The following is a 21,849-nucleotide window of genomic DNA, read 5'->3' as shown; positions in this document are numbered from 1 at the left end:
CAACATAGCTTCGCTTTCTTGAGGTGATTATTCATGTTTGTTTATGTGAAAAGTACGAATAAAATAGTAAGAATTCTGAATGCTAGGTAGCATATCCCAATTGGAGCATTCCTGGTTAGTCTTAATCTTCTCTCCCAACCGATTGCGATTGGCTACATGACTCGTTTTGCTAAGAAGATTCTCGAAAATAGTCGTGGATTATACTATTTCTTCAAAGCTATTTAACTTCTATGGCAACCTTTTCTTGTACAACAGCAAATTGAGGATACAACAGCCATGAATTCTGTAGTTTCTGTGGTGAATCTTCTTGTACAATAAAGAACAAAGAGCATGTATATTTTTCATTTAAAATACATTAGTCTACATGCAACACTTCTAAATGAAGCCATTTCATCAAAGTACGAAAAACCAACATGAATATATGAAATTTTGAGTTTGACTGATAGATACACAGCCATCTCTTTACCTATTCAACTGCAGCTAGCTCAATCTCATTTATTTTAGAAGTCTTTGTGCTTGATGCAGAAGTATTCGAGTCTTCATCTATTCCACTACGTTGGGATAAATTTCGTGGAGGAGATTGTCCATGTTCAAATGGAAAAGGTGGTGGAGGAATCATCATATGTCCCTCCAGCATCATCACCACATTGCTCATGAGAGGCCTTTCTTCTGGTGAGTTCTGAATGCACAACAGAGCTACCAAAAACATCCTCTCTGCTTTTTCCCTGTCTTTCTCTTCAATCCCGCAACGAGACACCAACACCGCCAATTCATTTTTGTTATACATGTTCCATGTCCACTTTGGAAGCCATTCACTTGACTCGTTTGCATTAACATCAAGATGCCTTCTCCTTCCAACAATCTCAAAGAGAACAATACCAAAACTGTACACATCACATTTGTGAGTCACAGGATAAGGCTTCCATACATCTGGAGCTGCATATCCTGCTGTCCCTCTAACGTTGGTTAACACCATGTGACTACTTCCCCTGTTGCAAAGCTTTGCAAGGCCAAAATCTGCAACCTTTGGATTCAAATTTTCATCAAGAAGTACATTTTCGGGCTTAATATCGTAATGAATGATTCTTTTTCCACACCCCTCATGCAAATAAGCTAATCCTTGTGCTATTTGTACTGCAATATCATGAAGCTTCTCCAAATCTACTTGTTTGTTCTCGTCGAACAATAACTTGTCAAGCGATCCATTCTCCATGTACTCATAGACAAGTGCTTTCAATTCAGGGTCGAAGCAGAAGCCATAAAGTCTAACCAAATTCATGTGACAAATTCTTCCCAAAGTGCCAACTTCTGCCATGAACTGCTCTTCAACTATCTTAGCACTATTATTGTTGGTAAGGACCTTGACAGCCACTTCCACTCCGTCAACAAGAAGCCCTTTATATACTACTCCGAAAGCACCTGAACCCAACAAGTTGGCGGGGTTATAATTATTTGTGAACTCTGCAATTTGCTTAGGTGAGAAAGCTATAGGCTTCTCTCTTGCCATGTTGCTAAGAAACCCTTTGATTGTTGTTGGAAAATCAACTTTTACCGGAAACTGATCAGCTCTTACGTCTATTGCTACTTGGTTGGAGTCCTTGCTGGTGCTGTCAACGCTACCGACTATCCGAGCAGAGATTGGAATACTTCCTGCCTTCTTGGCGCAGTTAATAATGGCGTATATAATGGCTGCAACAGCAACGATAAACACCACGCCAGAAACTGAAAAGGAAAAACAAAATTGAGAACATGATTGTTGTAGCATAAATATAAAGTAGAAAATCACTTGCAAGTTTTCTGAAAATAGAAACTGTAAAAATGAAAAGAATAGCTAGCTAGCTGCATAGGCAACAATTATGTGTTGTATTGCTCTGGATTGAAGCTTTATTACCAACAGAAGCAGTCACCATCTTGTTCACGGAGGAATTGAAGGTTTCCTCTGGTGGCGTTGAGAAGTCGTTCATTTTTTTCTGCTAAACTCTAGTGCGTAGAATGAAATGTCAGAAAATGAAGCTGATAGAAGTGAACACAGAAAGAAAGCTAAGATATAAGTGAGACCTTTGCTTATTTGTTTGTTCCTTTTTCAAACAGATTTATATATATTTTCTTTCTTCTGCAGTTTGCAAAATTTTGTTTGAACCAGCAGGTTTTCATGATAACTTGCGAGGAAATTACAGGGAAGTTTCCAATTTCTATTCAAAACTCATTTGGACGGTGCTCTAAGTGGATGAATTGAACACGCCTGATATGAAAAAGAGAATTTTTAGACCATGAACTGGTCTACAATTATTTTCTTAGGAAAATGCGTTGCAAATGGCAATAGCATATGAGGCTGTCGCAGTCGGGGAGAAAATAAGGTGATTAGGGAAATAGGTATACAAGTGGAGGAAATAGCACCGCTTTAAATTAAAGGATATGATTCTCACTCCCTCTTTCTCCACTTGCACTCCCTTTTGTTTTTTAGTACTTTTTAATTTATTTTGTTCTTTTTTCTTCCTATTCTACCCTTACCCTACATTAATTTCCTTTTACTCACTTTTATATTAGTTCTTTTTCTTTATACTTAATTTTCCAACTTGCACTCCATTTTCAATATCTTTTTTTTTCCTTTAATCGAGTAAAAAATTAAGTTTTTTCCCCCCCTTTAATACTGAAAATGCAGTGCAAGTTGGAAAATTAAGTATAAAGAAAAAGAAATAATATTTAAGTGAAGTAAAAAAGAAATTAATGTAGGGTAAGGATAGAATAGGAAAGATAAATAACAAAATTAATTAAAAAGTATTAAAAAGCAAAAGGGAGTGTAAGTGAAGAAAATAAGAGTAGAAAAATCAACTCCCTAAATTAAATATGGGATCGTACGTTCATATAAACCCTCATCCGATTCTGTGCTGAAGGACGAGTGGATTGGCAATTTCCATTATACTGCCGAAGTCAACTGTTGTTTCCCCTTTCCCATTCGGATGAACTTATTCATTATTTTCTTTCAATTTCATTGACTTGACTTCATATAATAATACTAATACATTCATTTAGCCAATAACCTAATGACTTCTTGGACGATAAGTAGCCCTATTTCTTTCTACTTTATTGGAAACAAGTCTCACACTGATGGAGTGGCAAGTTTGATACATTTGTAAGAGGAGAAGAAGAATGCAGTGTCACGCTTTTAGCTTTTGGATGAGTTTTAAATGACATGGCCTGCTTGGAGTGAGAGCCAAGCAAATCCGAACAGAGAAAAAGAGGATCCCGATCTTTCGTAATATTACAATATTATGACTTTGTTCAAGGAGACTCTATTTTTATTATAAAGGGTTATTCGCAGCAATGGTCCCTCAACTATACCCGTAGTTATTTTGGGTCACTGAATTCAATTATTAGTTGCAGACGTCACTCAATTAGGTGTTGTGTTGCACCATTAGTCATTTCATCAAATTCTGTTAAATTTTCTGTCAAAAGTAAGGATAAATTCGGAAATTCATCCACAACCATCCCCTTCCTTCACAACCCTCCATTACCGCAACCCAATCCTTGCCGACACCAAAAAATTCAATTAAAAAATGCCGCACAGCAACAGGAATATTTACAAATATTCATAATAAATACCTTCATACCAACAAACAGATTCAAAATCTCGCATTTTAAGCCGCTTACGAGAACCCAAGTCAAGTTCTTGTCCCATTTCAGTACTCACCCGCTTCTCCCCATCAATCTAAAACAACCCAAAAAATAAGCAAAGGAAGAAGAACCAACCTTTGAATCCGATCTGGGTATCGAGACCAACCCTTCTCCTAAATCACATCGGTCTTCCATAATCTTCGAACCCAATTCAAATACACCAATTAAAACCCAATCCTTTTGCAAGAGCCACTAAATCTGACTCATGGGTGCTAAAATTTGTAGACTTTTGAAACAAAAGTGAAAAAGGGTAAGTGATGAAATGATGAATCTTTGGACCTCCCCGAGGGAGCAAACAAGAATGGAAGGTTGAACCATAGGTTCAGCACAAGAGGAATCTTTCTTAAACTCGGTTCGCCGTCAGTTTGCAAACCATCAAGAGGTTGAGAGGGAAGAGGGGTTGGTGGGTTAGGGTTTTGAAGTTTTGTGTAGCAGATCTGTGGGAATTTTTATTATTTGATATTCAATTTGAATTTCCGCATTTACAAATTTAGGTTGTGAATGAATTTCCGAATTTACCCTCACTTTTGACAGAAAATTTAATAGAACTTGACGGAAGGACTACTGGTGCAACAAAATACATATTTGAGTGACCTCTGCAACTAATAATTGAGTTCAGTGACCCAAATGTAACTACGGGTATAGTTAAGGGACCATTGCTGCGAATAACCCTATTATAAAAAACAAGAGGGTGGCACACATTTTCATCCACCCTTTTCTAATGCATACTTACAAATTGTTTATTCATAACTATCCAATAAATGGCAAGAATTGGATTATGGAAAGTAAACCACGAGTAGGGAACGTGTCCTGTTGTACAATGAAATCGGAGATAGGCTTGACTTGAGGAATGATAATATGTTAGAATCTAGAAAGAACATGTGTGTTGGTAACTTCTACCTGTATATACAAGGATTTAGAAAACTTGGGTATGCATTTCGTATATTGATCTACAATAATATTACTCACATGTCATTTTTCCAAGAATTTGCTTAGAACAGTTTTTCTTAAGTATGCATCTCCTCCATCCTCATCATCTTCTTCTTCAGCTTTTATATTGGCGTTCAAAGCACAACGGATTACTGAGTTGACCTGCATCCTCAATCTGGCGCTATCAACAAACTGATCTGTAAGCATCTTCCTCAACTCATCATCAGCCGTCCTATCACTGCCAGCGATGTTGTGAGCTTCGTCTACTGCCATAACTGCATTTTCGACGTCCTGAGCCAGGAGCTGTGCCTGTTGCAATTTTGTGAAGCATTTGGTCACACCAAAATTATAAGCAAATAAAACCCTAACAATTGGAAAGAGAATACATCATTCTTGGAAACATATATTCTAGATAAGTACTGACTAAAAGACCAGATGTGTATTTGACTGCTATGGGTATATAGCAGTAAAAGTCACACATGTTGGACAACACGGTGCTTCTCATATTTCATCAACATTTCTAGCATCATATTTTATAATACTTGGATCACTTGTATAAGGAGACCAATAAAGCTAGTTAGCACCTTCAACTTTTAGAAGTATACTTTCATGAGCCGGCTTGCAGTCTAATAAATACAGATTACTAATATACGTCACTCAATGAGTTAAAAGACAAGAACAAGAACTAGGGGTAATTACATTTTTTGTCACTGTGGTTAGGGTCGAATTTAATTATGGTCACCGAAATTTCAATTTTTCAATTTTGATCACGGTATTTGCAGCGGTTAGCAAATTATGTCAAATGTTTCACTTCTGTGAGTTTCATTAATTTAAAATTTTAAAAACCCACGTGCCCATCCCCTCCTCTCTCTCTCTTCCCTTTCTGTCTCTTCCCCCTCTCTTTCTTCGACTGGGTTTGTTCAAACCCAAAACCCACACCCACCTACCCTCCCCCCTTCCCACTCCAATGCAACCCAGAACCCACCCCCCTCTCTATCTTCAACTAGTTTTTCTGCATTTTGCTCTTCTGCATCTGCTATGGCACACCCTAATACTTCTGCAATTATCTATCATGGTTTTGATTAGGGACGATACTCCTTCGTGAGGAGGTGGGGAAGGGGAGGTGATGGGGTGGGCAGTGATGGCTGTGAGGTGGTGGGGGAGGTGGTGTGGGTGGCTGTTGAGGGGGAAGAGATAGAGGAGAGAGAAGGGGATGTGGCTTATGGGAATTATCATGAAGCTCCAATGGCGGTTTGAATTTGAGAGGTTGGGTAAAAAGATTGAGGTGGGGTGGTTATGGCTGCCAGGGGTTGGGTAAAGAGAGAGAAAGAGGAGGATTAAACAATTATTTAAAAAAAATTAATAATTTAATTTAATTTATTTATAATTTAATATTAAAAAATATTTTTAATTAATGAAACTGACGGAATTGAAACATTTGCGGTGACCAAAATTGGAAAAATGAAATTTCGGTGACTAAAATTAAATTCGACCCTAACCCCAGTGACCAAATATGTAATTACCCCAAAAAGAACTAAAGGTGCCAAACATACCTCTGCAAGAAGTAGACCTATTCTATTGTCAGAGGTTGTCAGTAAATCTATAGCATCAGATGGGGATGAGGTATCCAAAATGAGTTTATCTTCCTCTTCAACAAGGAAATTAACACTACACTCTTGAAGCCGATTGAGAAGAATTTCACATTCATGCAACAACTTTGCATTAGCAGTATTTGCGCCCTCTATTCTTCGCCTTTCCTTTTGAAGAATCCTCTGAAAGATAAACACGAAACAACATATTTAGAGGGTTTTAAATCGTATTTTTCCTTAAAGAAAATGCATAATACGACCAAAACTGCTAAAATCCAGAAGAATAGAGAAACACTAAATTCTGCTTAGCACCCTTATCTCCTATCATCAAATGCCCAAAAGCGTTGGCTAATGTATTCATGTGCTCTAAGTGTCGTCCTTGTTAATTTTCCATTTTTTTAGAAGTGCAATCTTGTTCTTTTGTGAATCCCATTCAGTTGGATGTCTCCTAGTCCAAGAAAACTACCGTTCATAAGAAATTTCACACATATGAGGAAGAACAACGGCGGTTTACCAAAACATATTATTCAAATTTCCAAGTTTGGGACTCAACAAAAATCAAATGAAGCAGAAACAACATTACCTCTACTTCTAACTTTTCTTTCAGTAATCGACTGAGTTCCTGCTTCAATTCTGATTGTGAATTCCGAAGAAATTTGACCTCTTTAACAAGTAGCTTTACATCTGTCTTTGATTTTGCCTCAAACTCTTCATGATATTTCTGCAAGTTCTCAAGTTGCAGCCTAGAGGCATCCAACTCCTGTAGCAACATATCATTCTCCTGAATGATAGATATTTTTGTTGACTCTGAATGCACCTTTGCATCCTGGAATATTCTTGCACGTCATCCACAGAAGGTCAATGACAGAGAAATCTAAGAAAAAAAAATTGTAGTAAAAGGAACAAACCTGCTCAGATTTTAATTGTAATTCCAAGTCCAAGCACTTCCTTCGGAGTTCCTCCATATCCCACTGCATTTGGGTAAACCTTTCTTTTTCAGTTAACACCGTCTGCTGCATGTTTTCTTTACAATTCTCTCTGGTAGTTTCAAGTTCCACTTCCAGATCTTTGACCTGCAAGAGAAAATTCTGGTAAGACAATAATGTTTTAGGGAAATAGATTACAGCCAGTAGTTATGGGGATTGAAGTTGAACTAAGACTTCGAAATTAATGTCAACCTCCTTTTTCTCTTTCACAAATCCATCAGCATAGTTATAATGCAACCAGTAAACAATTCCAAGATTTCACCAAGATAAGTCAATTCTTAGTTGCAAAGATGAAAATACACTACTAAGTCCTCGCATATTCACTTGGGTATCTGGTGCACCCTTTTCAGACATCACGAGGGGAAAAACATTTCTACTCCAACTAAACATTACCAGTATTTAAGGTAAATCTTAAGCAGTTACCCAACTATGAATACAAATCACCAATCTGTAACCATTACACAGTAACTATCATTTATATAAAGAATCAATCATTCTCCCCCGCCAGTTCTGTGACTTCTAACAACTGCTAACGCATTCTTTGACTTTGCATCTGACTTAGGTTTGGCTTTGCTGTTACAGACTCACTTATTTACAGCACTTTATTCCTTACTTCCATGCATGGCTGAGACATGACATCCTCTAGAATAATAATATTGCGTACTTGCCAAATGGAAAAACAATAATTACAACCCAAAAAACCAAAAACAAAAAAAGACAAAAACTTATAAAAGTCCTTAAAAAAAACAAAGGAAAAACTGAAACTAATGGATAACCCCCAACCCCAGCAATCTAAATATAGAGGACCCAATGGCTGGGAAATTGGGAATAGAAGCAGACTACAATCCCAAATGAAGTCAATCAATATCATATTAGCAACAAGAACTTATTGACTGTTAAAGGTTAATTGTCAATTAGTACCACAGTAGCAACAAGCACGTATTAACTGTCATGTTTCTGTGCAGTTTCTATTATAAAATAAAATTTCATCTTCTTGTTTCAGAATAAAATATAAAAAATTATACCTTTGTCGTGAGGAATTGTCTCACAGCACCTTCTTGATTCAATCTAGCAATAAGATCCTCAATGTCAGTTTTTGCTGTGGCTAGTCTCTGCTGCATTGTAGTAAGAACCCTGTTTAATTTATGTCGCTCATCGGATGGAAGAGCAACGAGTGAGTCCCTTGAAAACCTTAAATCTGAGTTCACAAAAGTATTAGGAGCTTCAGAACTTTCTGCAAGATCAAGGCAGCTATCACCAAATAAATTGGCCACTCCCAAGTTAGATGTTTCACTAACTCTCACAGAACTCAAGTCACTTCCAAAACTCTCCGTTGACAGCCTTCGAGCATGGCCATCCCGCTTGCAATCCTCTATTTCCGAAAAGAACTCTGTTCCATCCATGCGAAGAGGTCTGGCATCAGAGTTGTTCTCACTTACTCGGTCCCTGTCAGTACTGCTGGCATAACTTCTGCCAGGAAATTGACGCCTGGAGAGCCTTTCTAGGCCTGCCTGAACAAAGTTCCGGTTAAACATGCCAAACTTGACGGACATTGCCATTGAATCAATTAAGTCCTGTTCAGATGTCGAATGCTCCATGCCAGGATTAGCACGGTTATCATCTCCATGCCTTGGTGTTCCAATCTCAGATTCATCGTATGGAGTATCATTACCATGATCTGATGTAATAGATGAACTAGCAGCAACCACAGAAAGATCTGAATGAGCTTGCAACAGGAATGATGGAGCTGCGCCACTAGTCGAAGAGTTTACATCTGAAATTTGCTGATTCGCTTCTTGGAATGCTGAAGAGCATGACAACCAAAAACTAATATAAGCAGATGGACGTATTCAATACATGATAGAATTTAATCTCTAAGATGCATCAAGGATACACCTACAAGACCTGGCAGCAGCTTCAAGCTCAAGAAAGGTTGCAACCAATACATTTCTTGATAAATCAATGTCTGATAATAGCTTTTCCATCCAATCCTCCAAAGAACATCTTCGCTGCAAGAAACAAACTAATTTGAGAATGAGAGGATAAACACTTCAGAAAAATCAAGCAGACATGAAAAAACCATGTTCAATAATCATGATCATCCGTGCTGCAATTCCTTTTTTAAAACCAAAAACAAAACAAAAAATCCCTCACCATGCCCAAAAAAAATTGCAAGAGGGACGATAACGATTGATGAATGTGTTGAGTAACCCTAAACTCTATCCTTTTTCGACAATCAAACTGACATTAGGCTATTTTAACAAGTAACCTCTGCAATTAACTACAAACAGACAACAAAAATCAATGATCCAATCAACAAGTACTTTTATCAAAATGTATATCAAGATTCTCAACTTTGACATGAGGATTTATGTAGCTTAAAAAGGTGTTCCCCATGAGGATTTTTATCAAAATGTATCACACCATTCTCAACAAGTTGGGCTTATATTAAATTTGCTTCTAATTACAAAGAAAATAAAAAAGCTAAGAGGTGCACCATTACTTTAGAGAGAGAGAGAGAGAGAGCCCACCTCTTCCAATTGTGCCTGACTTTTCATTCTCAGGAACCCCTTTGGAGGAGCTGGAGGCAGATCTTTCGTAGGGAACGCCTTTTTAAGCTACAGAAGACAATAGTCAATGAGATTGCTCAACAGTCCAACAAAATATGAAATTGCTAAGATCTACAATAAACAAAAACACAAAAGGCATATGCATAAACTTGTGTGTTCCGATTAGAAAGTAGCTAAGTTCAGTAATAGCATCTCAACCCTTAGGTTAAAAATAGATCGCTAATGCGTCTTCGACATAGTGTTGATCAGTCTATACCTAATGAAAGGGGTTAAATGTTTATTATTCAAGTTAACTACTTGTTGTATTGGAACTGAACATATAATTTTTGATAAAGTATGCAATAATGAAAGTCAAACCTAGATATTTTGAAGATGAAAGTGAAATATCAATTAGAGATAAGAAATTGGCACATTTGAAGGTCATCATCCTTACCCTTGTCCCAATCATATGGGATGCATATATCTCCCAAAAAATTTAAGATAATTTAATTTTGTTTCAATCTTAGTCTTGGTCTTCGTCGCTCTTTTGGTCACTTACCTTATTACTAAAAGGTGCCACTCAGAATCTTTCTCCAATACGTTGATTTTTAGTTGTCCTTCTTAAATCAAACATTGAAATTTTCACTTCCACTACATAGATGTCTTGCTCTTCCTCTTGTTTTCCTTTAATACCCAAAATTTTGTCCCGTGGAAAATAACTAGCCATGTGATAATTCAATAGAACTTCTTTTTAACACGAACGATAATATTATTAAAAAGAAACCGTAAAGAACAACAAGTGGAGCAATTCAATAGAACTACACTTTTATATATTTACTATTTAGTACTCTTTTATGACATAAGAAATCACAAGCTTGTCTCCATTGTATCCAGCTTGTTTCAGTAATGGATATTACATAATCATCTATTTCCCCACCATTTTGCCTTACCAATCCTAAATATCATAAAACATTTGTACTTCCTTTTAATGTGCACTTCATATATTTGAGGTTGACACAGACATTGTTTACTTACTGCTGAGTTCTGACTTACATAAATGAACAGAAATGTCACTTACTTCAGAAAATAGTTTCAAAAAGTCGCTAAATCTTCGTAATATCCCGCGAGTAGTGGTGATTCCTTCCCGTGATTGTACACCAACTTGAACCCTATAAAACTGTTCTCTATGAATGTTAAAATGGAAGTTAACTAAAAAAAGGTACAAAATTACCAGAAAATAATGCACATCCAACTTTACAGGAGAACTAATTGAAAAAACTAACCAACATTCCATTAACATCTCCAGCAATTCTTTGTTACGAAACTTCGAAAAATTAGATAATAATAGCCGTGAAATGGATTATAATTACTAAAATGAAAGTGATACCCCATCACGTGTTTTTCATATGTCAAACACAATACAATGGGAATTACAAAATGTAAGCCCACAAGAAAATTTCAAAAAATCCATTACTTAGGTACTCAACAATGAGGCTGAATAGTTTTATGTTCTAAATAATGTTGTTGCAAATGAGAACAGAAAACAATTATATATGTAAAGACTAAATTTAATTAAAATAAAAATACACATAAAGTATACCACCACAGGATCTGAACCTCTTGATTTGGGCAGGAAAATCCAAGAAGGAATAGTGACACAATAACTCCATCCTGTAGGCGGGTTATGCGGCCAAACAGAGTCGCGCCCATCCTTCATTTAAAACCAAAATAGATTATTATAAGGAAAATGACAAAGAAACATAATAATTTAAACCTAAATAATGCACCATTGTGTGCCTGCAAAGCCAAATCTGTCAAATACTGACAAAACTGATTAACTTACAGCATACTTGGTCATGTCAGAGACACTACATAGTTGAAGCACTGATTTCAACTGACCCCCAAAAAAATAAAGACGGGGGAGGGCTAACCCCTAAACTTTTGCAATTACCATGCACAAGTATTCACCATCATTTCTAGTCATGTTGGGTACTATTATACTCAAGAAATCCATAATGTTTAAACTTGGACCTTAAGCTTAGAAGCATATAACTGCAGCAAAACTTATACTAGAACATGTTTTTTCTTGGTGAGAATGAAAAAAAAATATATATATATATATATCTAAAATTAAATACCATTTATTATACTTGTTTTCATCTCTCTGTTGGTGAACCACCAAAATCCTACATAACAGCTCAACATCATATCTAGTATCTCTGCAATCTTAAATTTCAGATGCATGCAGCCTACAATCAACTTTATAGGATTCCTGCAATATTTTCTGTTCCATAACCCTCTTTTTCCCAGTGTGCAAATGTGCATAGATGATGCAACATCCCACCATATTACTTCCTTCAATACAATCTTCTATTCTCCTTCCCAGTCAAAACAATCTTTCTATTCTCCTGGGGATTTCTATCCCTACTCCCTGCCCTCACCCCCATCAATGATTTTGCTGATCCTCTGCCCCTTCCTTCTCTCATGCACACATTTACAAACATCTGCAACTGTTTAGATTCCAAGAAATGTCCTTCCAATCAAATCCCAGTAACTATTTAGGTTCTAGATTCACTCCCCAGGTACTTCACTGGATTCTCCCCCTCCTCCTACCTCTGGAGATTATGCAGAAAATTTATCGATTCCTAATTCTTTCACTCTCATTGCATAGTATATACTTTTCATAATTGATGCATGGACTTCTAAATTCCTCCACTATATCCTACACTTACCCTTTCCTGTTTACCCCGTCCAAAAACAGTCTTTCAATTTTCCACCAACAATTTGCTCTACCCCAAAAACTTCTCCCAAGCTTCCATCCCAGACCAACCAACCATATCATATAATTTACACTCATTATAAAGCTATTGACAAAATACTCATTCATTGTGTGCAGTCTTTCCTAGTTAATGCTTCTGGGGCTTTCAGAAGTCCAAAAGTACCTTTTCCACTCCATCACTAGCATGGATCAAAATTTTCTTCCCTCCCCTCCTGTCCATACTGTCATATTTCGATAAACAAATTTCATGATGCTTAGACTACTAACTGACATATGTCCTCTTTATAGCTTCAAAGCTGAAACAAAATAACTAACTTGATCGGTAATATCTTACAACATAGACTATAGCTTATCACCACCGCTTCAGCCACCCCAACTTCATAATCAAGTGCTTGAAATTAATCAAATTTGAAACATTCAACAGATTGAACCAAAAACTCCAACAACACATTCACAAAACCCACTAACCAAATTCCAACCCAAACCCAATAATTCCCTCAAAAAAAAAATTTAAAATTAAAACTGCATAACTGGGTTTCCACAGAAGCATAAACAAAACCAAAAAAAATACATAAAAATCAAATACCGAAAAGATAGAGTACCCATTTGCGAGGAGGAGGGCTCCAGTCCATGCCCAGAGGGAGAGGTGAAGTGCCGTCATGGCGGTACTTGGGAGGGCTACGACTGCGCCGGATGCTGCTTTTATTGTCATTATTGCCCCTGGCATCAGTAGCATCGTCATCGTTATGATGAGGGGCAGTTTCGGGCTCAGAATATAAAGGAGTACGGCGACGGGAGAAGGAATCGGAAAAGGTGTCGGAGAAGCTGAAGTCGTTGAAGTCCATGAGAGAGAGGTCGTGCGCGTACAGATTCATTTTCGATTCGGTGATTGTGTTTGTGCTTGTATGTTTACTCTGAAGGTAGATGGTTAGTTTGTAGATTGTGATTTGCAACAAGAACTTGATTTGATCTCCAAGTGTCTCTCAACAAATAATTTTGGGCCTTCAATCAAACAATATGACATAACAAAAGAACAAAAAGAAAAAAAAAAACAAAAAGAAAAAAAGAAAAAAAAAAAGAAAAAACTGGAATGATAAGGAAGATGCCTTTTTTATATTTTTAATGAGAAAAATGGAGGCCTTTTTAAGCTTGGGAGACTTTAGAAAAATATAAAGGAGAGAGAAATTTTGTAAAATAAGCAAAAATAGATAAAATTACCCTTATTTATTTTCAATTTCCTAAGGAATCCTTTACTTTACATTTGTATATCTTTGATTTAAAAGTTGAGAGGTTTTTCTGCTTTTTTTAAATTTTGGCTTTTTTCAAAAGTGAAAATTTTTTTTTGACTAAAACCTAAATTTACTTTTAAACTTGTGGTAACCCTCCGTTTGGATGAGGGAAAATAACTCAGAATTTAGGTAAAAGTTGGGAATTGAAGAAGAGAAATTGACAATTCCCTTGTTTGAGTAATTTTTAGCGATCGTATCACCTTGCCAAGGTTAGTATAAATATAATCATTCACATTCACTTATGTTATAACTTAGAGCTGGTCACTCACCCATATTATTATTTGAGTGGCGCTATTTCCACACATCTATTCTATTTTAAAAACAAATTTATTCATTTGTAAAATGACTTGCTTAAGTTAAAAAACGCACATATTCTTCCTCATCCTTGTCAAACCCCAACCCCTCCCTTCTCTCTCATCTCGACCCAACCCAAATCAAAATTCCAATAAAGCTTCAAAATTTCCAACTGGGTCCAATCCAATTCCATCAGATTTCTCCTCAATTTCTGAACCAAAAGGCAAAAGCCTTCTATTCTATTTTCTCAGTTTGCTCTTTGTCTTCTTTCTAATTCTGGCATTTCTCTACGTTATTGTCATGCCCCGGACCCGGAGGTCGGCGAAAACCCCATGCTCGGTGCGTGAGAAAATAAAAAATAAAAAGAAGCCGAAACATGAGTTTAAAATAAACTTCTCTTATAAAAATAGATCCAAAATCTTAAATAAATAAACAAAGCTCTACTACTCTCATCTAATTCAGCCTCAACTTTTTTAGTCATCGTCTTGAGCACTAATTCATCTGAAAAATTAAACAAGGTGAGGGGTGAGCAACTACAGCTCAGTAGGGACATGAGACCTTACCACAATAAATTGATATAACTAAATTAAGTGACATGCAATCACACAGCCAAATATGACATTAATAATAATAATAATAATACATGAATGAATGCTCTTCATCTAATCCCGTTAATTCATATAACTGGATAAGCAAACCAGCACGTCTCATACCATGCTTATACCACTTGATCCCGAATACCCATTTATATGAACTAACATCCATTTCAATCATCCCACAATTCTCATTTTGTTAGTCATCTTGTCTAACTCCCTTTCACCAATCCCAAATCACCCAATAAAAATCATGTGCACTGTGGGATCCCTGAGACCTGGTAACTGCCAAGAGTTAGACTCAACTACACAAAAGACTATTTTCATTACCCTCTTTTTCATCATTATTTTCTCAATCCAACAACTCCAATGATCATATTATTATGCCTTTCATGTATCTCATAATAATGTAACATTTAAACATCACCAATGTACATATAATCATATCACGCATAATATAATGCTCACGAAATTTAATCAAATCAATCTCTGTAAGAGGCCCTCAAGAAACCCCTACCTTGATTCCAAAGCATTTCTCCAAGTTAAGAAAATACAAGCTAAGACTTGTACTCCTCCAAGAACTATATCACAACTAGCCCTCTTTCTCTGCTGTCTCTTCTGTCTGTCTGTTTGTCTGTCTCTCTCTTTCTCTCTCTTATCCAAAAGATAAATATCCTAACAAGATAAGATCATCCAAGTCTATCTAAAAGATAAATATCTTAAAAAAATAATATCGTCTAAGTTTATCCAAAAGATAAATATTTTCTTTTATCTATTTAAAATATGGGTATTCACAGTTATTGTTTTACCATGACCCATTTCATTAAAATTCAAGCAATCCATCACACCTAGATCAAAATCCAACAAAGCTTCAGAATTTCCAACTGGGTGTAATGAAATTATTAGAGTTTGAGTGGGAAAATAGTTTCCTACACTCTTTATAACAGTAAGGATCTTTCACTACAATAAACACAATTGAGTTTTTCTGAAGTGGGCTTTGGACTTGTTGGCCTTATTTAAATTCAATATATATTTTTATATATTTAAGTTTTTTTAACTTCGGATAACTTTTGTTAGTTTGAAATTCAAAGTTCAAACATATCTGTTTGAACAGATATGTGCAAGGGGTGTCTTAGGCTTATTTAAATAGCCAAACGTACAGATAACAAAATGAACTTTGAAACCCAATACATCTCACACAACACTGAAAATCATTGAGAGTACCCATACTGTAGTTCGCTAGATACCAAAATTCAAGTGCTAGAATTTTGGTTTCGATAGTTGTATCCGGGTGGACAGTCGTCTGCAGAACCACAAGCATAAGAGTAGGGGCGAACATCGTTCTAAGGACGTAGCAAATCTGCTAGCCTCTATCATCTTTGCAAGTTAGTATTTCTGGTTAATACAAACTCTTGTATCTGTAATTTTTTGCTGTCATATATTGATTCATTTAAAAGCCTTATATATATATTCTGTTATATTATACAAGTTATTGATTGTTTCCAACAATCTTATACAGTAATCAATGGAACAATCAGGGAATAACTCTCATTCCGAAAAGCCTCAAAAATTCAAGGGAGAGGATTTCAAACGTTGGCAGCAGAAATGTTGTTTTATTTAACAACATTGAATTTGGCTAATGTTGTGACAGAGACTGTACCTAAGGCAGAGAGAGACAATATTCCTGCAAAGACTTTAAATGCAATTTCTGCTTGGCAACACAATGATTTCCTCTGCAGAAATTACATTCTCAATGCCTTGGATGATTCGTTGTATGATGTAAATGAGTATTCACAACAGCTAAAGAACTTTGGGAGTCATTGGAGAAGAAATATAAAACAAAAGATGTAGGGTCAAAGAAATTTGTTGTTGGCAAATTTCTAGACTTCAAAATGGCGGACTCTAAGCCTATTGTCAATCAAGTGGAAGACCTCCAAAAGATCACTCATGATATTCTTGCAGAAGGCATGAAAATAAGTGATTCTTTCCAAGTGGCATCTATTATAGAAAAACTCCCTCCACCTTGGAAAGACTTTAAGAGTTATCTCAAGCATAAAAGAAAGGAGATGATTCTTGAAGATTTGATTTATGGCTGCGGATTGAAGAGGACAACAGAATAAGTGAGAAGAAATGAGTGGTTTCAAACATGGAAGCCAAGGCAAATATAATTGAGAGCAATCCTTCAAAGCAGAAATCTGATTCCCAAAAAAATAAGAAGTCTACAAAGAATTTTGTACCAAGGGCTAAAGGGAAGGATTTCAAGAGGATAAAAGGAGGTTGTTGGGTTTGTGGGAAACCAAGTCATAGAGCACAGGAATATTGCCATAGAAGGGACCACAATCCTGCGAATTCAAACAACCAGCGCAAAAATAATCAAGCAAATGTTGCAGAAGCAGAAGATGCATTGGCTGTAATAGTTTCTGAGACAAATATGGTCTCAGATTTTTCTGATTGGTGGATGGACACTGGAGCCACTCGTCATATTTGTGGTGATAGAGCAATGTTCTCTACTTACCAGAAAATAGATGGTGATGAGCACTTATACATGGGAAATTCTTTTGCATCTACAGTAATGGGAAAGGGCAAAATGTTTCTGAAGTTTACCTCTGGAAAAGAACTAACCTTCCTAGATGTGCTACATGTGCTAGAAATTCGAGAGAATTTGGTTTCTAGTCCAATTCTTAGCAATAAGGGATTCAAACTAGTGTTTGAGTCTAACAAATTTGTATTGACTAAGGGGAGGGGGGGAATGTTTGTAGGCAATGGATATCTTGCTGATGGATTTTTTAAACTCAATGTATCTGCCAATCTTATTAATAATAATATGAATAAGGCTTCTGTTTATATTGTTGACTCGTCTAGTTTATGGCATGCTAGATTAGGTCATGTGAATTTTCGTTCTTTATATAAGATGTGTGCTGAGGCCCAAAAATCCAGGGTTTGGCCCAAATAAATTCTCGGCCCAACATAATGCATTATTAAGAAAAAGACTCAGTTCGGAGCATGCAAAATTCCTCATTCATGCTTGCACAAGCCACGACCACATGTCATGCCAAATAAATATGCAATCTCTCACGCTAAGAGTTCAAATAAGCATTGACTCTACGAGCCCATGCTAATTACCCCATCAAGCATCATGCCTCTATTCAAGGACGATAAAATTAAAACACGCCGATTGACATGCCATGTCAAGCATGAAATTATTATTTCACACCCAACCACGCTACAAGCTTAAGTGGGCCCAAGCCACGCAAATACCTGGGGTTTGCTTGAGTGGGTTGTAATATGGATGGTAACAAGCTTTCATGAGGCTCATTGATGAACCAAGAAATGGAAGTTTTGGGCTGTTTAGGAGCCCCAAAACTCAAGCCCATTTCTTGAGCCCAAATACATGGGCTAGCATGAGAGAGAGAGAGAACATAACCCAATGCCTTAGAAAGAATACAATAGCTTGTTTAAAAAACCTTATGTTGATTAGAGCACCCAAACACTTTGTCAAAAACACTTCCAGCAGCTTGACAAAAACTCATTAGATGCTGGAGATAACACGCTGATAACCCAACACTGTACATACAAGCCCGCCCAAAGCCTTATAAAAAATCTGGCATTGTGCTCCATCCTTGCTAGGATTCCAAGACGGTCAAACAAGGAACCATGGCAGGAACCAGTGGAAATCCATGTGTGAGAGACGAATACCCATCAGACAAAGAACTCATCCTATCTCTTTTTCCTCTGCAAGCTCCATCTTGAAAACCATGAGAGAAAGTAGGTGGCGCCTCCCCCCTTATGGGAAGGTCCAGCTGCGTCAAACTATTGGAACCACAAAGGGTTCCTTACCCATGCTCCTTGGATAGGAGAATTTCACCAAATTAGATCAAGTAGGAAGAAACGATGAAAAAGGAAAGGAAAAGTTAGATGAAATTAGGGTTCTTCAAGCCTATAAAAGAGAGCCTCATCTACCCAGAAAACCATCCACAACCTAACCCATCTAGAGCCTGACCAAGCTTTGTCAAGCAACTGGAAATTCACTCAATCCACATCCAGATAGCAAGCTTCCTCTCTTGCTTCCAAAATCCAGCAATTTCGAGCCCTATTCCTCCATGCTTCTTCTACCTAGCAAAATAACTCATCCAAAGCCTGACCACGCTTTGTCAAGAAAACTGAAAATTTTACTCAAGCCACCCAATTCTCTTATTCGTTCATTCTCTTCCCCCCTTAGGAAAGAAATTTGTCTAATCTTCCTCTGTTCCACTTTAACCTTTTGTTCACTGTAAGAAACTCACGCTTATCTCTCTCTGTTCATGCTAAACTCATGATGGTTTTGCTTCCATGCCACAAGCTCCTCATGGTAAGCCATTAATCGATTTATCATGCTTATTTGGTGTTAGTGAGATGAACCTAATAGTGTTTTTCTAAAGTCTCATCAGATTTTATAAAAACCCTTTTGGGAGCTTGGTTTCGAACTCAGGCTTTTTGGGGAATTTTTGTTCATTGTCTTCTTACGGCAGCCCAAGCTCATTCGTCAAGCTGCTGGAACAAAAAGACCCCTACAATGTGTAATTTAGGTTTGCTACCCAAGTTTGGTTTTATTTCAAACAATAAATGTGAAACTTGTACAGAGTCAAAATTTGCAAGACAAACCTTTAATTTTGTACCTAAAAGTCTAATGAGTTGTTGGGATTAATTCATAGTGATTTGTGTGATTTTAGATCAACTTCTACACATGGTGGGAAAAACTATTACATAACGTTTATAGACGATTGCAGTAAATTCTGTTATGTATACTTAATACATAGCAAGGATGAAGCTCTGGATATGTTTAAGACATATAAGGTAGAATTGAAAATCAACTTAATAGAAAAATAAAAATATTAAGGTCAGATAGAGGAGATGAGTATAAATTCACTGCCTTCGCTGAATTCTGAGCATTACATGGAATTGTTCATCAAACAACAGCACCATACACACCACAACAGAATGGTGTTACTGAAATAAAAAATAAAACATTTAAAGATATGATAAATTCCACGTTAAACAGTTCAGGGGCTCCACACAATTTGTGGGGTGAAGCCCTACTTACTGCAAATGTGATATTGAATCGAATCCCACAAAAGAAGACTAATAAATGTCCATATGAAATTTGGAAAGGGAGATTGCCCACTTATAAAATTTTGAAAATGTGGGGTTGCCTAGCAAAAGTACATATCCCTTTGCCAAAACGAACCAAACTAGGACCAAAAATAATGAACTGTGTTTTTATTGGTTTAGCATCTAATAGTGCTGCATATAGATTTTTAGTTTTTAAATCTGAGGTTTCAGACATACATGCAAACACTATCTTAGAATATGTTGATGTTGTATTTTATGAAGACATATATCCATATAAACAAGATAGGTCCTTTACAAGAAAAAAGAGACCAAGTGATTACCATTCAAAAGAGAATGATGATGTTGTTAATCCAACTTCATCTAGTTTGTCTGTTGTAGGGGTATTTTTTATTCTAGCAGCCTAACGAATGAGCTTGGGTTACAGAAAAAGAGACAAGTGAAGCTGCCCCTGTGTCTGAGTTCAAGGATCAGGCCCCAAGAGTGTTTCAAAAGGGTAGCTGAGCCTTAGGAAACACTTTGGTCTTCTTCACCAATGAAACCAACAGTCGCTTACAGATAAATTCTTGGCTTGACATGAGAAGATTGTGGCATGGAGAGCTGAGCATTCATGAGTTTAGCATGAGAGAGAGAGAGAGAAAGAGAGAGAGAGAAATAGCTGCAATTTTCAGAATAGACGATGAGAGGAGATGGAGGAATATGGCTCGAAATTACAGGGTTTTCAGGGATAAAAGATGATGATTTCTCTTTGGATGTGTGTTTATGGAAAGAGAGGAAGAAGACGGAAGCATGAGTGGCTTTAGCATATTTCCAGCAGCTTGACAAAAGCTTCATCAAGCTCCTGGGTGATTTGACAGAAGAGAAAATGGGAAGCAATGGAAGAATAAGGCTTGAAATCAAAGGGTCCCAGAGATGAGAGATGATGCTTGCTCTTTCTAGATGTGGGTTTTGAAAGATATAAAGGAGGAAGATGGAAGATCAAAGCATGAAATTGAAGGGTTCCAAAGGGGATGATTGCCTTCAATGAATTCTCATGGTTGCTGGAAGGCTTGCAGCAACCAAGGTGAGTTGTCTTCGCTGGGTAGAAAGTGGCTCCTTTTATAGGCACTGAAAACCTTAATTTTATCAAGTCACCATCTCCTCTTTTCCTTCACTTTCTTCCATTCCATCTTATTTGGTGAAACTTCCCTAGCTTGCGCATGTAGGCATGAAGCTTTTTGGAGTTCCAAGGTCCTCAGGCAGCTGGACTTCTCCATGTGGGTGAGGAGCCACCCACTTTTACTTCTTGTTTTCTCACCAAAGCTTGAAAAGGAAAGAATGGGTATGGATGCTAGTAAAAAGGTGATCAGCACATGGGTTTGCTTGGTTTTGATGGTTTTGATAGATATGCTGGATATTTTCCATGATGCTTGGCTGGGCTATTGGTATCTTGTTTCCAGCCTATGAGTTTGCTCAAGTTACTGGAAACAGCCTATTTGATCAAGGTGCTGGATATTTTGGTTGATGTGGGATTTTTCCAAGTGTTTGCAAGCCATTGGATATTTTCCTAAGCTATTGGGCCACTCTTTCTCTCTCAGACTTACCCATATGTTTCGGCTCAAGAAATGGGCTCGAGTTTTGGTGCTCCCAAGCAACCCAAAACTTCCACTTCTTTGCCCATTAATGGGCCTCGTTAATGCTCGTAACCATCCATATCACAACCCGCTCAGCAAGCCTCAAGCATTTGCATGGGTTAGGCCCACTTAAGCTTGTAGCGTGGCATGTTGCTTAAATAAGGATTTTTCACTTGGTGTTGTATTGGGCCGAAAATATATTTGGGCGCCTTGGATTTTTTGGGCCTCAACATCTGCAAATGAGGCAGAGCCTAGAATAAGTAAAAGAACTAAGGTTCCAAAGGATTATGGACCAGATTTCTTTACATTTATGATTGAAACTGAGCCACAAACTTATAAATAGGTCATGTCTAGTCCAGAAGCTCCTTTTTGGAAGGAAGCAATCAAAAGTGAAGTTGAATCCATTTTACAAAATAACACATGGGAATTGGTGAACTTGCCCCCTG

At 37.0% G+C, this 21,849-nt stretch overlaps 2 protein-coding genes across 8 annotated transcripts; both read right to left on the bottom strand.

Annotated features, from left to right (window-relative positions):
- Window positions 1-304: 304 nt before the first annotated feature.
- LOC103328101 (LEAF RUST 10 DISEASE-RESISTANCE LOCUS RECEPTOR-LIKE PROTEIN KINASE-like 2.2) lies at window positions 305-2,096 on the bottom strand. Its single transcript, XM_008230491.3, has 2 exons — window positions 1,892-2,096; window positions 305-1,722 (listed from the first exon to the last, which is right to left on the bottom strand). Exons 1-2 carry the CDS (start codon window positions 1,962-1,964, stop codon window positions 467-469), a joined length of 1,329 nt encoding a protein of 442 aa, XP_008228713.2. The 5' UTR covers window positions 1,965-2,096; the 3' UTR covers window positions 305-466.
- Window positions 2,097-4,331: 2,235 nt separating this feature from the next.
- On the bottom strand, window positions 4,332-13,543 carry LOC103328102 (Phox (PX) domain-containing protein). Of its 7 annotated transcripts, none has more exons than XM_016794011.2 (10): window positions 13,111-13,543; window positions 11,330-11,440; window positions 10,808-10,906; window positions 9,712-9,798; window positions 9,077-9,203; window positions 8,206-8,984; window positions 7,103-7,267; window positions 6,778-7,020; window positions 6,159-6,377; window positions 4,332-4,914 (listed from the first exon to the last, which is right to left on the bottom strand). In XM_016794011.2, the coding sequence occupies exons 1-10, from the start codon at window positions 13,381-13,383 to the stop codon at window positions 4,648-4,650; spliced, it is 2,370 nt and encodes a 789-aa protein (XP_016649497.2). In that variant the 5' UTR covers window positions 13,384-13,543; the 3' UTR covers window positions 4,332-4,647. The 7 variants fall into 7 exon arrangements, with proteins under 7 accessions (XP_016649497.2, XP_016649498.2, XP_008228714.2 ...); XM_016794012.2 differs by having other exon boundaries at window positions 9,086-9,203; XM_008230492.2 differs by having other exon boundaries at window positions 9,081-9,189; window positions 13,111-13,542.
- Window positions 13,544-21,849: the final 8,306 nt, after the last annotated feature.

This window comes from Prunus mume, linkage group LG4 (genome assembly GCF_029339155.1).
Source record: "Prunus mume cultivar Tortuosa linkage group LG4, ASM2933915v1, whole genome shotgun sequence".
NCBI classification, from domain to species: Eukaryota; Viridiplantae; Streptophyta; class Magnoliopsida; order Rosales; family Rosaceae; genus Prunus; species Prunus mume.
The sequence above is the reverse complement of the archived record's forward strand: the minus strand, read 5'-3'. Positions and strand labels throughout refer to the sequence as shown.